At 39.4% G+C, this 16,630-nt stretch overlaps 1 protein-coding gene across 8 annotated transcripts in view; it reads right to left on the bottom strand.

Moving 5' to 3' along the window:
- elna (elastin a) overlaps window positions 1-16,630 on the bottom strand; it is a 287,761-nt gene that overhangs the window by 174,590 nt on the left and 96,541 nt on the right. For all 8 annotated transcript variants that reach the window (XM_087977478.1, XM_087977474.1, XM_087977475.1 and 5 more), the window contains exons 11-12: window positions 7,007-7,138; window positions 6,233-6,268 (exon numbers count right to left, since the gene is read on the bottom strand). In XM_087977478.1, coding sequence (XP_087833604.1) covers window positions 6,233-6,268; window positions 7,007-7,138 — 168 coding nt within the window. The remainder of the gene's footprint in view (window positions 1-6,232; window positions 6,269-7,006; window positions 7,139-16,630) is intronic.

Below are 16,630 nucleotides of genomic sequence, written 5' to 3'. Positions count from 1 at the left end.
CAAAATGTAGTAGCAGTTGCATGTGGCATTTAACACCATGGAAGAAATTTATTTAACTCCTGAACATATTTAAGGCTCAATTAGGGCGGCACGGTGGCACAGTGGTTAGCACTGCTGCCTCGCAGCGCCAGAGACGCTGGTTCAATTCCCGCCTCATGCGACTGACTGTGTGGAGTTTGCACGTTCTCCCCGTGTCTGCGTGGGTTTCCTCCGGGTGCTCCGGTTTCCTCCCACAGTCCAAAAGATGTGCAGGTCAGGTGAATTGGCCATGCTAAATTGCCCATAGTGTTAGGTAAGGGGTAAATGTAGGGGTATGGGTGGGTTACGCTTCGGCGGGTCGGCGTGGACTTGTTGGGCCGAAGGGCCTGTTTCCACACTGTAATGTAATCTAATCTAATCTAGACAGAGTTTTGATACACAGGGAAGGCACAATGCTAAAGGGCACAGCCTGAAAAGTGATGTTATGGATATATTCAGATCAGCCATAACCATGGTTGAACAGTAAAGGAGATTCAAGGGTCCAAAAGGCTTACTTCTCTTATTTCTTATGCTCTTATGTAACAGATGGAAGGATCGTGACTTCTGACTCACTCACAATCATTCAGTGGAATGTACACAGGATGCCAACTTTGAGATAACTGCTTGTTATAATGATTACCATGTACAGCCTGCACTTCCTGAACAGTTTACTAACTTCATGCATCAACGGCAGGCCAAACATCATTACAACCTGGCATTGATTAACGATAGGAGAAAATGAGGACTGCAGATGCTGGAGATCAGAGCTGAAAAATATGTTGCTGGAAAAGCGCAGCAGGTCAGGCAGCATCCAAGGAGCAGGAGAATTGACGTTTCGGGCATAAGCCCTTCTTCAGGAATCTGATTAAAGATAGCCTGCATGTCTTAAAGAGATGTACATTTTACTTGAACATCTGCTGGGAGCTGCATTACAAATGAATCTGACATTGGATTGAGTGAAGAATGACTTACCATCTGGGAATGTAGTCATGCATGAAGATCTTGGTGAAGGAGTTGAAAAGGAGAAGTAATTGTCTATGTCTATCATGGCAGCAGAAGGTATATGAGAAAAAACATTTTGAAAGCAGATGGAAAATATAGTTGTAGAGGACAATGACTTCGTTTTACAATAAGTATTATATCAAGACCAGTGAATGCATCATCAAATGTTATTTTATGTATATTGTCAATAGCCAATGCCACTGCGAGGACCATATAAACACCAGGACATTCAATCCATCAAGATTGCTTCCTCATTCAATTGGATCTTGGCTGATCAGCTACTTCAATGTCACTTCGCCAGTCATTTCGAGATATCCATCAGTTCTGTCTTGAACATGCTCAATGTTTGAGCTTCCACAACCTCCTGGGACTGTGAATTCCAAAGATTCAGCACCCTCTGAGTGAAGACATTCTTCATCAACCCAGAATTAAATAGCTTACTCCTTATCCTAAGATTAGTTTCCCTGGTTGTACACTCATCAGCCAAGGAAACATTGTATTTACACCCACCTAATCATGCCTTGGATGTATTTTGTTAGCATCAATGAGAGCATTTCTTATTCTTTGAAATTTTAGAAAGTACAGGATCAGTTTTCTCAATCGCTTCTCATAAGACAATCTTGCCATCCCAGGGATTAGTCTGGTGAACCTTGCTGCATTCCCTTTGTGACAACTATATCTTTTCTTAGATCTCAGGCTTATTGAGGCTCTATATAATTGTAGCAAGACACTTTTAATAAACTGCTTATGGTGAGCATTAGAAAAACATTCACCTTCTTTACTGAATATTGCATCTACATGTTTGTGACTCTCGATCAAGTACACTCACTTTTCTTTGGACACTAAGATTCCTCATGTTCTCACCGTTAACATGTTTTCTGTCTTTCTGGTTTTCCTTCCAAATTTAATTCTCATTCATTCACATTACTCGGCACTCTATTTGTTATGTTCTTGCCTGTCCAAGTAATTTATATTACCACTAGTCTACATCATCAGAAAATTTGGAAATATACCCACATCCAAATCATTTATATATTATGTGAATGGCTGTGGCTGTAGCGCTGATCTCGTGGTACCTACTAATGACAGCCTACTATCCTGATAATAACTCATTTATTCCTACTGTGAATTCTGTCTGTTAACCAATTTTGAATCCATACCAGCATAGCATACCCAATCCCTAAATTTTGTTTACTAACTGTGTGTTTTGCTTCTTATTTGGAATTTTATGAAAATCCAAAAATATGATTTCCACTGGTTCTGCTTTATCTATTCTGCAAGTAGCAGCCTCAAAAAACTTCAACAGGTTTTTCAAACATGATTTGCCTTTATAAATAAATGTTGACTTTTAGCATTATACAATTTTAGTGTCATTATCTATGTGTCCTGTTACCACACCCTTAATAACAGATTCTAATATATTCTATATTGTGAACATCCAACTACATGTCTATGGTTATCTAATCTTTCTCTCCATCCCTTCTGGGGTCACATCTACTACTTTCCAGCATTCAGGAAGTTTTCACAATTTATAGAATTTTGAATGATGAATGAACCATATCATTATCTCTGAAGCCATCTCCTTCAATACTCTGGAAAGTAACTAATTGCGTCCAGAGGATTAATCAACCTCAATCCAGTTAACATTTCAATATTATTATTTCTAATTTCTTTCAGTTCCTCAGTTTAACAAGTCCATTCATCGCTGACCTCAAACAGGGCAAGTTAACCTCATTTGTATTCTGACGATATGCTTCTCTATAGCAGCAGTGAGCAAGTCCTATTACGGAACACAATACATGGTCAGCAGAATTCCTCAGGCTGCACATTTTTACCTATTGAGAGATTGCAACACAATAGTGGGTGTGGACCACGAGAGAGGTCTCTGCTTCCTCAAACATCATGGCCTTGGAACTATAAATAATGACAAACTACTTGAGCTTTGCTGCTACCAGGAATGTTGTGTAACTAACACTTCCAAAGCAAACTATACCACCAGCTGTCCAGAAGATATCCAAGGTCAGGGTATTGATACAAAATAGAACAGTTGGAGTAGATGTAAATCTCTGAACACAATTCTTATTACACACCAAAGCACTTAGTGATATGAACCAGTCCCTGGTCTACAGAGTTAGGAGGTAATCCTTGAAGTTTTTTAATTCAACACAGTAATGTTATTCTCAAACAGCCTACTCAGACCTAAGAATGTAATTCTTCAATGGAACTGAAGTGGACTTCCAGGCATTCCCATGCAGAAAGTGCTAAAGCAGAATAGAACAGACTGTGAAACACATTCTATGCTGCACTGTCAACATCCAGAAAGCAAGCATTCAAACGTTCTGACAGTGATGGAATCTGCCATTGAAGCCAAGACATATCAGTTTCATTAATTAAAAGACAGGTCCATGACTAAAGATTCTGAATGAACTCCGAACTCCTGGAAGTCAAGTTCTATGGACTAGATGATGTGCCAATGACTGTTGGTTACACTTTTTTCAGAATAACCACAGTGACTGCTATTATTTGGACAATGTAGACTGGGTATTAAAAATTTACACTTTTTACTAAATATTAACTCAGCACCTTGTAATATTTTCAAAATTACATGAATACATTATCATGTTACTCTTTTGTTGATTTAAAGATTAAAATATCATCCCTGTGACATAAGCCCATAATATCATAAGAATATGAACAGGAATGGGCCATGTGCCCCTTCAGCTTGCTCCACTATCAGTAGGATCATGGTTGATCCTACGTTCATCATTTCCAATGCTCTGTCCATTCCCCAAAACCCCGATTCCCTTACTGATTAAGAATTCAACTATCTCATCCTTAACCATACACATGGACTCTGCCCCCATAGCTCTTTGTGGCAAAGTTCCAAAGTCACTCAACCCTCTGTAGAAGAAATTCCTCTTCATTCCAGTCTTAAATTAGTGCCCCTTTATTCTGAGACAATGTCTCCTGGTCCTAGTCACTCTCATGAGCAGAAACGTCCTCTCACCATTTATCCTTAAGAATTGTATACATTTCAATGAGATGATGTCTCATTCTTCTGCACTGCAATGAGTGAAGAGTCCCAACCTGGTGCAGATGGGATTCTAAAAGGTAGCTAGTTTAAACAATAATATCCTAAGGATTATGATAATAGTTAAAAGTTGAACTCCTTACTTACTGGCAATTAATGGGTTCTGCTGTTGTGGCCAGCTTGAAGAATGTGCTGTTCACAACGTTAGTTAGGTTCTCATCAACAGACACCATTGGTTGTATCTGTCATTGCAATACATTATTGAAATCTGTCAAGTCAGGTAAATTTTAATGGATTCACTCAGTTTGGAAATAATACAAAGCAGACCACCATATGGTCAATTCAGTAACTGGAGAAATAGTCTCTTGTTGACACATCTCTGTGATTTCACTTGTTTACCCTTTCAGAAGTGGTGAGAGACATTCCTGGTGTAAACAAATAAATGTATTTGGCATCTACCTTTTGTGTGATGCAGTATGCAGTGACAATACAGTTTCCCCCCTGATGTCTGGAGAATTTTTGAAATTGTCTCATAAATATACTTGTTCCTGTTTGTTGACTCTTGAAGTTCAGACCTACACAAGCTTCACGCTTATCAGTGTGTATGGCTAGTTATGAACTTCAGACAGTATTTTTGAGATTTCTCTGCATTTGTGCCTTAAAACGACATTCTTCAAACTGAATGTTCTAAATGGTCTACTCCTGCTCCAGTCTTTCTAAGTCTGTGTGGGACCTCTACATTCTAGGAAGCTCCTGGATAGGGTAACATGGAGTTCAATGCTCACAAGTTGAGGTTGGTGTCTCTTGCAGTGCTATGTATGCTAGGTGCTGGGCTGTCCTTGGAGATTTCCTCCCTGTGATCCAATTACTGGCTAGCTTCAAAGTCCTTCACCAGTCAATCACTGCTGCTATTGTGCTTCTCCTCAAACGTTTTCTTGCCATTCACTGCCATTTTTAGAATCTCATCCCCAATTATCAACATTTAGGAATACTGCTAGCAGCATCCAGGAGCTGGGGACAGACAAGGACTGAACAGAATGGTAGTGCATGCTGTGAACATTTATTAACTAGGGACTATATGTAGAAGCATGATTGAGCAGGTCAAATGTAGTATGTTTTTCCTCAGCACTCAGTCTCAAGTGACCCAATATTATCATTGCACAGTTCCTCGTGCACATGCTCAGGAGATATTGATAGAGTATTAGTACAGTCAACTACCATTGCCTTCCCAGAACAGTATCACTTCAGATCAAAGTCCTAGAAAAATACAGATGAGAAACCTGTAACTGTTTAAAATGTACTAAGATATTAAAATTGGAGGTGTAGTGGAGGAAATAACTAGCTGAAGAAAAATTCTGGTGAATGGAAACTAGAGAGTAGAGATTTTGCAAGTAAAATTATAAGTGAATTGGGGGAAGTCAATTCTTCCTGGGGATGAACACATAAAAAGATAACATTGGGGCATTGAAGGGAATGTTGGTGGTAGGTAACAACAGGTAGTGATTAGTGATCAGTGAAAGAATGGTCACTGTTGAAATAGTGGAATACTGCAAAAAGAGCTAAACTCAAAAACTAACAGATCGAGTATCAAAACAAGCCACAAACATAAAACACAATTTGAAAATAGTCAAATAAATATTATTGATTTAAGAATAGAAGATTACATGCCAGATAGAACATTTTAATGAGGGAGAATAATACTGAACAAATTGTGACTCTGTTACTGCCTCTGGTGCTATTTGTCTTTGCTCTGATTTGTAATTTTGTACCTTTTTTGACAAGTTTCTCATCAAAGCATATTTACTACTGCTATGTCCATGGTTGGATGTTCTCTACTTAATTTTCCTATAGCAAGGTGCTTTTTGTTTTCCTCTGGACAAATGCCCTACAATAAATATCTGGCAGAATTAAAGAAGTTGGAGCTCTGTGTACCCAGTTAACTACAATGTCTGCTACTAGACTTCTCAAAGGCAAACTGCAGAATGATATTTCTTTCAAAAATCAGTTCCAAACTTGTTTTTAGACAATATAGCAAGAATGTTGCAGTATTTTAAATATATTTCTTCTTTAACAATGATTAATCTCATTGTTACATGTATTTAAAGCTTTAGAAAAATTGTCTGTGCATGATAATGCATTAAAATTCATACTAATACAAATGACAAAAGTAGAAATACTTGCCTCCAAATTTAGCAGCTTTAGCTGCTGCGAGTCCACCTGTAATACAAAGTATTGACCAGTTATGATGGAAAAAAAGAACAGCCACTTATAGAGGGGGACATTGTGAAATTTTATGATAGCAATGAGAAATTCCTCATTCCCAATTAGCCAATATTGAAAATATTCAAAATTAATGTGAAAAAATTCAAATCCGAAAAAAATAGGAATATCTAACATCATTAGGAAACAAATCAAAGAATTGCACATGCTGGAGATCTGAAATAAAAACTAAAACTGCTGGCAGCATCTATGCAAAGAAAACAGAGTCACTGCTTTAAGTCCAGTGACTCTTTATTAGAATCTGTTATTGTTTATGGAACAAAATGAGGTCCACAGTCAATTAATAATATCGCCTATCATCAAGCATGCATAGATAATGGAGACAATTCTTTCCAAAGGGTCACCATGGGGTTGTCTCATTTGACAGTTTCTCCTGAATCACAGGTGACCATTGTAGGAACTAACTCTCGCACCACTTTGTCTCTGAAGTTAATATTGGCAGGTGCCACTATAATGCCATTATGTCCAGAACACAGTTCAAAAACAGCAATAAGAATGCGAATGCTTTAGTAGTAGAAGATTGGATTTATGCTATCATTATGCATTGAAATGAAGTGAAATACAGTACAGTACAATTTTCAGCAGAAATGCATTCTGAGTGCATTTCAAAATCTGGAATAATATTTTCGTTCAAATTATCTCAAGTATCTAAACTGTCATTGGAGATGAAATTACCTGAAATGCCTCCTGGAACCTGGCCTGGTACAGCCCCTGGAACCTGGCCTGGTACAGCCCCTGGAACCTGGCCTAGTACACCTCCTGGAACCTGGCCTGGTACACCTCCTGGAACCTGGCCTGGTACACCTCCTGGAATGTCAGAACCAGGGAGTTACAATCATTAGATGAACTGATTATCTACAACCTAGAGTATTAAAGAGGTGGCTATTCAGACAGTAGATGTATTAGTGGAGTTTCTTCACAAGTTTATAGACTCTTGAAATGATCTCAGTTCATTAGAAGGTACCAAATAGAACCTCACTATTTTAAGAAAGGGAAGGGAGAAAAAAAAGAGAACTATAGACCTGTTAACCTGACATCAGTTGTAGGCAAAATGCTAGAAACTATAATAAAAGGATTCAATAAGATACTTAAAAAAACTATATCAACCCCATGTCCTTAACTTTCAGATACATAGGTCTGTGAATACGCCATTGTGACTGCAAGTGGAATAACATTCCCGTATCATTACCATTGTTGGAGAGTTTTAGGCTGCCTTCTTCTGAGAATTAAATGCATCATAAGACATGGTTGGGATACTGGTATAAGGGGTTTATAAATTTTGCTTCTGCAGTGGGTACTTCTCTTTGGTTCTAATCCCTTAACTGAGAGCTCATGCAAGAGTCATTTTCAGTTTCTGTTTTGGTTCCCTCAAATATGTATGTTTGCCTTGTGCACATGAATGTAAAAACAGATCTCAGCGCCTCTCATTTGTGTTGCAGGTTCTCTGCAAGATGTTCTTCTGCAACGAAATGTCGGAGAAAAGGCTGATTATTAATTTTTTATTTGATTGATTCACTTTCTACACAACAGTTTTATCCCATTCACAGCAGATAGCATTTGTAGGTAGCATTTGTTGTTCATCCCCAATTACCCTTGAAAATGTGATAACTTGGTGGTCCACCCACATTGGTGTTAGAAAGGGAGTCCTGAGATGTAGCTTCAGTGATTGGAAGCACACTAGCTTTCGGAGCGTCGCTTCTTCACCTAATGAAGGAGCGACGCTCCGAAAGCTAGTGTGCTTCCAATTAAACCTGTTGGACTATAACCCTGGTGTTGTGTGATTTTTAACTCTGTATTTTCTGCCTTCTGATATCTATTGCATTTCATAGCTCCTGACTTTGGAAACAGGCTACTGTTCCTGAAATAATACTAAGGATACTCATGGGACACAGTTATATTGTTGTGTTATTCTAAAATGATTCAGGAACAATATTGTTTTATATTTTTCTCTCTCTCTCTCTCACACACACACACACACTTCTCAACTTTACTCACTATTGCATTACAGCCACTGTCTCAAAGCACCACTGTATGATTCTGCACAAACATTGATGTTGGAATGACACTTATTTTAGAAGAATGGTGGCATCTTCTCCAATCTGATTAAGAATTCATTTCTGGGCAGCAAATGAATGCCCTCAACTGGCCATTTAGTGATGGCTTCAGGCCACTGCTTTAGTTGAATGGGATCCACAATTTTCTATTCATGTTTGGGAAGTTACTATCCAATGCACCACTAGTGATATAACTTTGCTTTTTTACAAGCTGCCTAAATGAACTTCCACTTTCTCTAATCATGAATGAGGTAGTTTCCTTGGAGTGTACAGGCAGATAGGCTTAGTACCTTGTTGCAGACTAATGTAGTGCACCTGTTTCAGCTTGCCTAAGCCTTTGCATAAACTTGAAAATTCATAGTGAAATTCTCTTTCATTTTCAACCTACAGCAGTGCCTCCACTCTCTCTAAGAGACATAGTTGGGTGTATGCATTTCGAATTTGCAACAGCATTCTGGTCTTCAATATGGACAGTTTCACTGATGTTTCATGTTCTATGTTTGGTGGTAAATTGATCAGCTGCCTGTAGATCTGAGCCTTCGAGCCTTGCAGTTTGATGCTTTTGGGTTAAACATCTACTGATTTTAACCATTGCAGGCCTTTAGTTGATACTGAAACAACCACCCTTGTATTGAGTTTCAATTCAGTATTAAATCCTTTCCTCTGCAAGTTGATACTTCAGAACCTCTCCTGCTTCTCTTTGACTTCACCAAGTTATGTTGACTGATTTTGTTGACATCTATTCTTGACTGCTCGGATTTATTCTTCTTCAATGATTTGTGTTTTCTGGACTTTTCCCTTTGTGGGACTTGTTCTATGTTTCTGTGGTAATGCAGCAGCTGATGATGTACAGTATTTTCTCAAGTACTCTCTCAATTTAGAGATGAATAAATTGTGTTAGTGCAGACGGTCACTGCTGGAACTTGTGTGCATGCAAATATACTTGCCATTTGTCAGCTCTGGCTTAGATATGGTCCAGATCTTGCTGCTTTTGTGTTTGAATATTTGCGAATGGTGCTAAACATGGTATAGTCATCAGCAAACATCCTTATCAACTTTAAATATGGACAGCTTATGCAAACCATCTTATCAATTTTAAACCCTTTTAATATAAAAAAAATCGACTAAGTTCCCTCCTCAGTAACGTAGCCTTTGCAGGCTGTGCCTCATGGGCACACACAGATGCTAAGTATCAATTTAGCACTTGAACTATACCTATTGCTTCAAAATGTAAATCCTCTTTCTCGAGCCAAATAAGCCCTTCTCCCCTTTTCCACCCTTTTACTATTAATGTACTGGCACATTGAGTTTATGATGGATTTCATTATCAATGTCTGCTCGAAGCAAGAGGAGGCTCCTAAGGTATGGAAAATGATCCATGTTTTTCAAGGGCTTGCCATGAATTTTGATGGTCAAAGAACTGGCTGGTAGAGCACCTGTGTTTCCTAGATATTTAGGCTGAGGCCTATTCTCCCATACATCTCGGTTAATTCAATGATTTTTGTAGCTCGGCCTTGAACGTATGCACAATCAGGCACCATCTGTGTACTGCACCTTGATGAAATAAATTGGAGTGGTCATGGTTCTGGCCTGGAGGTAAATGTTGAACACCTTCCTGTTCATTCTGTAGGTTCGCACCACTCCTGCAGGAAGCTTCATGGAGATGGGTGGAGTGTTGGAGCAAGGAAAATGGAGAAGAACACTGGTGCAATAATGCAGCCCTGTATGACCCCAGTTTGCACTCATTTGTGTTGTTGTTGGATCTATTCATGATGATCATGGCTTGGATGTCAACACGAAGCAGGTGGAGAATGGTGACAAATTTCTTCGGGCAACCAAATTTGAGGAGGATATTGACAGAGTTGAAGATGTTTGTGAGATTGAAGGAGGCCATGAATAGAGATTGCTGATATTCTCTGTACTTTTCTTGGATTCGTCACACACTGAAAATCATCCATTGTGCCTCTTGATGTGAGACTCAGAAAGGAGCCGATTGGAGGTGGTTGAGGAACATTCTCATCATGAAATTCCCTGAGGTGGACAGTAGGGAAATCCTTCTAATTTGCACAGTTGAACCGGTCTCTTTTCTTGAAGATGGTCATAAATATAGCACCTCTGAGATCTCCCAGTATGTTTCCTTTCCTCCTGATGAGATCATGGATTAGTGTCAAGTGTTTGGAAGACCGAGGAACAGTGTGTTTTTACTCTGAGATCACAAAACCAGTATCAAGCTCATGTCATAACCCTTATCTGCCCATATCCATTGGAAGTATGGACTATGTACCACACATATCTCAAATCCCTGGAATTATCATGTGTTCTGCCTTTGCAATATCCTGGAAGTTCCCCATTGGCAGGATAGGTGCATCACTGTGAGCACCCTTTCCCAGGCCTAATATCCCCAGTATTGAGGCACTGATCAAGTACAACCAACTGCGAAGGGTTGTCTATATACCCAACCCAAGACTCCTTAAATAAGTGCTCTCTTCCAAGCTCCACAGTAGTAAGCAATCACTGGGATGGCAGAGGAAATGCTACAAGATTACACTGAAAGCCTTCTTAAACAAATGCAACATTCCTATGGACACATGGGAATTGCTTGCTCTAAAACACACAAACTGGAGAAGAAGCATCCATGAAGGCAACAGCCACTTCAAGTATCATTGAGTGGAGCCATAGAGAGCAAGCACAAGTAATGAAAAGAGTGTGCAAACTTCAGAGCATCTCATCCATCCATCCGCCAAACACCAACTGCCCTACTTATGGCAGTGTCTGTGGCTCTAGGGTTGGACCATTAAGCCATTGCACCACCCCATTGTGTGGAAGCAAGTCATCTTTGACCTTGAGGGACTTCCACAAACTCACGATGTACTGATAGAAGACATTGGGCCCATTGAAATGTTATCTCTTCTTTCTCATGTGCCTTGTGAACTCTAATTTTACTTCAGTTTAACAATATTGAGCTATTTTTTGCTGCTGCCAATGTACTAAGAGGATACTATTGCCACCATACTTTCTAAGGAAGATTCAGCCAATGACAAGTAGCTGATTTGTCTGTGGAATGGATGATCTCTGTTGTCAATGACAAAGGTCTTATTGCCTTCCAACAACAATGTGACTGGTTCCTAGGTAGCTGAATACCATGTGGTTGCACATGTTTAGTAAGAAGCTCTTGGATCTCCGAAAGGAGTTATCCCTTTCTTGGCAGTTAAAAATCAAGCCAGTAGAAAGCAAGTTCATTTCACCCAATCAATTTTAACCAATAAATTAGAGATTTAAAAATGTGAACAAGTTAATCTATGCCTGCTGTAAACAGGTGAACTTACCTGAAGGAAGATTGAGGAACAAGTCAAACAGTCATCTCAGTGAACCCTATGGTCATTGAATTCCCTTTCCAGTATTTCACTCTGCCCTTAACATTTTTTAATGTCTATATGTGTATGCCATGGGTGTTTAGCGTTTAGCTAGCAAATGTTATTATTTATTAATTATTAAATATTAAATATTATCAAATGTCAGCAATACATAATTATTTATCTAGAATTTATTTAGTTATAATAGATAGTAATTCTTGCTAAGTACAGAAACCTGGTCCATGCTTTCAGTCAACCTGGGTTTAACAGACTGGTAAATTGGGGAATTTTTCTGTACTTGTATAAAATTTTAAACTGTTGTGTTGACTTCGCAAATAGTGGGACTTGATTTTCAGTGTGTTATCCAAGTGAAGCACAAGAAGTTAAATTTTGATATAGCAAAGAAGTGAAAGCATGCAGTAAGAATTTAACCATGACTGCACTGCAACCAAGGCAAGGAAAACGAGAACAAAGGTGCCAGTTTTCTGGGAGATGAGGCACACCCTAATTCTGTTGTGCAGGACTCTGGCGATGACATTGATGAGTCAGGCAAATGAAGGTCGACATGTATACAAGGTTAAAGTGACGTAACATCTCCCACCGATCTTTTGCAGTTTTACTGTGGGCAGTAAAATCCCAATTATTATCTTATTTACCTTTTAATCTTCAGGCTCTGGCCACTGCCAAGTTACTCACTCAACCATATACTTCCTTCCCTTCCCAATAATGGCTGCAGTGTCGCATGAAATAAATCACTTTTTCCCAAATCGCTTCTTCATCAACATGTTTGCCTCCATAATTTCCCTGTCACTACTCTAGGTTTCTGGTAGTTTTTCAAGTTATTATCTCAAGATTATAGACAATGAGGACTTTTAGGGCACTGAATTGGGGACTACCACACATGACAAAAATGCAATATCATTGTCAAAGAAGAGAGAAAAGTCACATCCAATATGTAATAACATCGCTGATTGATTAGAAAATATAAAAAGGTAGATATAGACCGTGAGGTCTTGCCCTTCAATTTAGCTCCTAGTTCTTGCTAGCTTTCAAAAAAAATGTATTTTGCCACCTTTTCCTTTTTGTAGGTTAGTTCATGGATCATATTAACTTTAAGGTCAAGATTAGAGTGGTGCTGGAAAAGCACAGCAGGGCAGGTAGCATCCCTGGAGCAGGAAAAGTGTTTCTGGCAAAAGCCCTTCATCAGGAAAGCCCTTCATCCTGATGAAGGGCTTTTGCCCGAAATATCGATTTTCCTGCTCCTTGGATGCTGCCTGACTTACTCTGCTTTTCCAGCACTTTAATCTGGACTCTAATGTCCAGCATCTGCAGTACTCACTGTCGCCTCATATTAACTTTAACCCTATTCCAATATTTTATTAAGCTGATTTGAGATTACCTCACCCTGGCACCAAAAAAGCAACATACCACATGGGATTCTTCATCCTGTTTACTTCTCCAATGCATCAATCAGCATTCTGGCCCACCGATATCCTTTACCTTTATCCTCATTATTGAATAACATTAGTTTATGTGATCTTTGTTTTCTCTCATTTGACTATGTTTCATGTGCACATTATTGGTTATACCACCTCTGTTCTGAGTTGAGGCAAGAGTGACTGCCCTTGATATCGAGGTACCATTTAATCAAATGTGGCACAAAGCAGCACACACAAAATTAAAGTCAGTGGAATTGAGGGAAAAACTTTCTGCTGATTGGAATCATGCATAGCACAAAGGAAGATGGTTGTGGTTGTTGGAGGTCAATTATCTAAGTTCCTGAATATCACTGCACAAGTTTCTCACAGCAGTATCCTAAACCCATCCATCTTCAGCTGTTTCATCCAGCATACCTCCATCATAAGGTCAGAGGTGAGAACGTTTGCTGATGATTACACAATATTTAATACTGTTCACAATTCTTCAGATAAAGAAAGAGTCTGTGTTCATACACAGAATGTCCTGAACAACATTCAGACCTGGTGATATGTAGCAAGTAACAATTACATCACATGAATACTGGGGCGTGAATATCTCCAATAACAGAAATTCTAACAATTTCCCTTTGGCTTTAACAATATGAGTCAAGAGTGTGATGCTGGAAAAGCACAGCAGGTCAGGCAGTTTCTGAGGAGCAGAAGAATCTATGTTTCAGGCATAAGCTCTTCATCAGGAATTCTTTTAACAAGTTTTGAGAAGATTTGTAGCTCAGGTTGAGGTTCTGGAAGTTGGTTTGCTCGCTGAGCTGGAAGGTTCATTTCCAGATGTTTCGTCACCCTACTAGGTAACATCTTTAGTGGGCCTCTAGGCAAAGTACTATGGATAATCCCTGCTTTCTATTTATGTTTAGGTTTCTTTGTGTTGGTGACATAATTTCCTGTGGTGACATAATTTCCTGTTCTTTTTCTCAGGGGTAGAAGATGGGGTCTAACTCGATGTGTTTGTTGATAGAGTTCTGGTTGGAATGCCATGCTTCTAGGAATACTTATGCGTGTCTCTGTTTGGCTTGTCCTAGGATGGATGCGTTGTCCCAGTCAGAGTGGTGTCCTTCCTTAAACGTATGTAAGGAAACTAGTGAGAGAGGGTCATGTCGTTTTGTGGCTAGTTGATGTTCATGTATCCTGGTAACCAGTTTTCCACCTGTTTGTCCCAAGCCCAAACAAGCAGACAAAACATGCCCAGAAACCTTAGCCACTCTCCCCTACATCAAAGACATCTCGGAAATGACTGCCAGACTACTCAGATCCCTTGGCATCATGGTAGCCCACAGACCCATTAACACACTAAAACAGCAGCTAATGAACTTGAAAGACCTTAAGCAAAACTAATGCCATTTATAAAATACTGTGCAAGAACTGTAACAAACACTACATTGGACAAACAGGCAGAAAACTAGCCACCAGGATACATGAACATCAACTAGCCATAAAAAGATATGGCCCATTCTCACTAGTATCCTTACATACAGATAAGGAAGGACACCACTTCGACTGGGACAACACATTCATCCTAGGACAAGCCAAACAGAGACACGGACAAGAATTCCTAGAAGAAAGAATTCTGGTTGGAATGCCAAACAACAAACACATCAAGTTAGACCCCATCTACCACCCCCTGAGAAAAAGAACAGGAAATGACATCACCACAGAAAATGACATCACCAACCCAAAGAAACCCAAAGATATAAATAGAAAGCAGGAATTATCAACAGTGCTTCATCCGGAGGCCCACTGAAGATGAAATGTCTGGAAATGAACCTTCCAGCTCAGCGAGCAAACCTACATCCAGATTCCTTTAAGAATATGACGTTGTTGAAACCCGCTATGATAGGCTTCCTAGGGGTTAGAATGACCAAAGACTGAACTGGACTAGGGTCATGCCCCTGGTATGCGAAAGTGAGGACTGCAGATGCTGGAGATCAGAGTCAAGATTAGAGTGGTGTTGGAAAAGCACAGCAGGTCAGGCAGCATCCAAAGAGCAGGAAAATTGATGTTTTGGGCAAATGTTCTTCATCAGGATTCCCGATGAAGGGCTTTTGCCACAAATGTCCATTTTCCTGCTCTTCGGTTGCTGTCTGACCTGCTGTGTTTTTCCAGCACTACTCTAATCTTGACTCATGCCCCTGGTACGAATAGTGCTGTGGAAATCAAGCCGCACTATTTGATTAGTTGTCACAAACGTAAAATATGACTACGTGAATCTCTAGGATGCTTAACATCTAACTATGAAGTATCTAATTACTTAACATTAATAAACATTAACATTAATAGAACGCAAAAATCTAATGTAAACAAAATTAATCATCTAACATGCAGTGAGAACAGATTATTAATATGAAAACTTAAACTATACCTCTTTAAATCCAAACACAAACACACATTCATTCACACGTAGGGTGGACAAAACAGAAGAGACAAATAGTTTTAAGTTGGAAAGCATAGGCAAAAAAGATACATAGTGTACGGATCAATGTCCAAGTTACAAGTGGTGGAATGAGGTGACTTCTCCCATTTGTTTTGGCAATAATATCATGTTGTTGTCAACAGTGGCAATTCCCAATTCAGTAGCTGGTCAGTTGGACCTAGGTCTTGGCTTGAATTCAGAGTTTTCTTTCTTTCTACAACATCTTTGAATGATAATACCTACCCATTCACAGGGAGACAGAACAGAGATTTCGTTTTGTAAGCCTGAAGGTCCGAGTCCCTACTATAGTGAGGTCGCTATATAACCATCGAAATCTTGCAGCTGATTTTTAACTGTCTTCTAAAATGATGTGGTAAGCTATTCAATTTAGGTTAATTAGGGATTAACAAGAAATGCTAGTCTCGCTAGAAATGCTCACACCTCTAATTTTTTTTTAAAGTTATACATGATGCGCTGGCAACATCCTGCCTACCTCCTTTCATTTTGCAAACATATAATCACTACCTTCCAGAAGGACAAGGGCAGCACCATCACTTGTAAGCTTCCCTCCAAGTCACACAGTTTACTGGTTTGAAATGATATCACCCTACACATTATTTGATCAAGAATTCGATCCAGAAGCCCATTGTAACAGCAATGTCAGTGCATTTGCACCAATTGCACTTCAGTCGTTTCAGAAGATGGCTCACCTTCACCTTCCCAGAGACAATTAAGGATGGGCTAGAAATGCTGGCCTTATCAATGAAGCTCCCATAAGAAAAAGAAAGGCTCCTATCTTTTTAGGTATAGGAGACAATGGGCACTGCAGATGCTGGAGAAATCAGAGTTAATAAAGTGTGGCACTGGAAAAGGCACAACAGGTCAGGCAGCATCCAAAGAACAAGAGAGTCTATGTTTCGGGCATGCCTGACATGCTGTGCCTTTTCCAGCACCATGCTTTATCAGCTCACCTTTCTAGGTATATAAGT

The sequence above is a fragment of the Chiloscyllium plagiosum genome, unplaced genomic scaffold, assembly GCF_037043375.1.
Source record: "Chiloscyllium plagiosum isolate Xiang-an unplaced genomic scaffold, Cpla_swu_hap1 HiC_scaffold_31, whole genome shotgun sequence".
Taxonomy (NCBI): domain Eukaryota; kingdom Metazoa; phylum Chordata; class Chondrichthyes; order Orectolobiformes; family Hemiscylliidae; genus Chiloscyllium; species Chiloscyllium plagiosum.
This window is presented reverse-complemented; position numbering and strand designations above follow the sequence as displayed.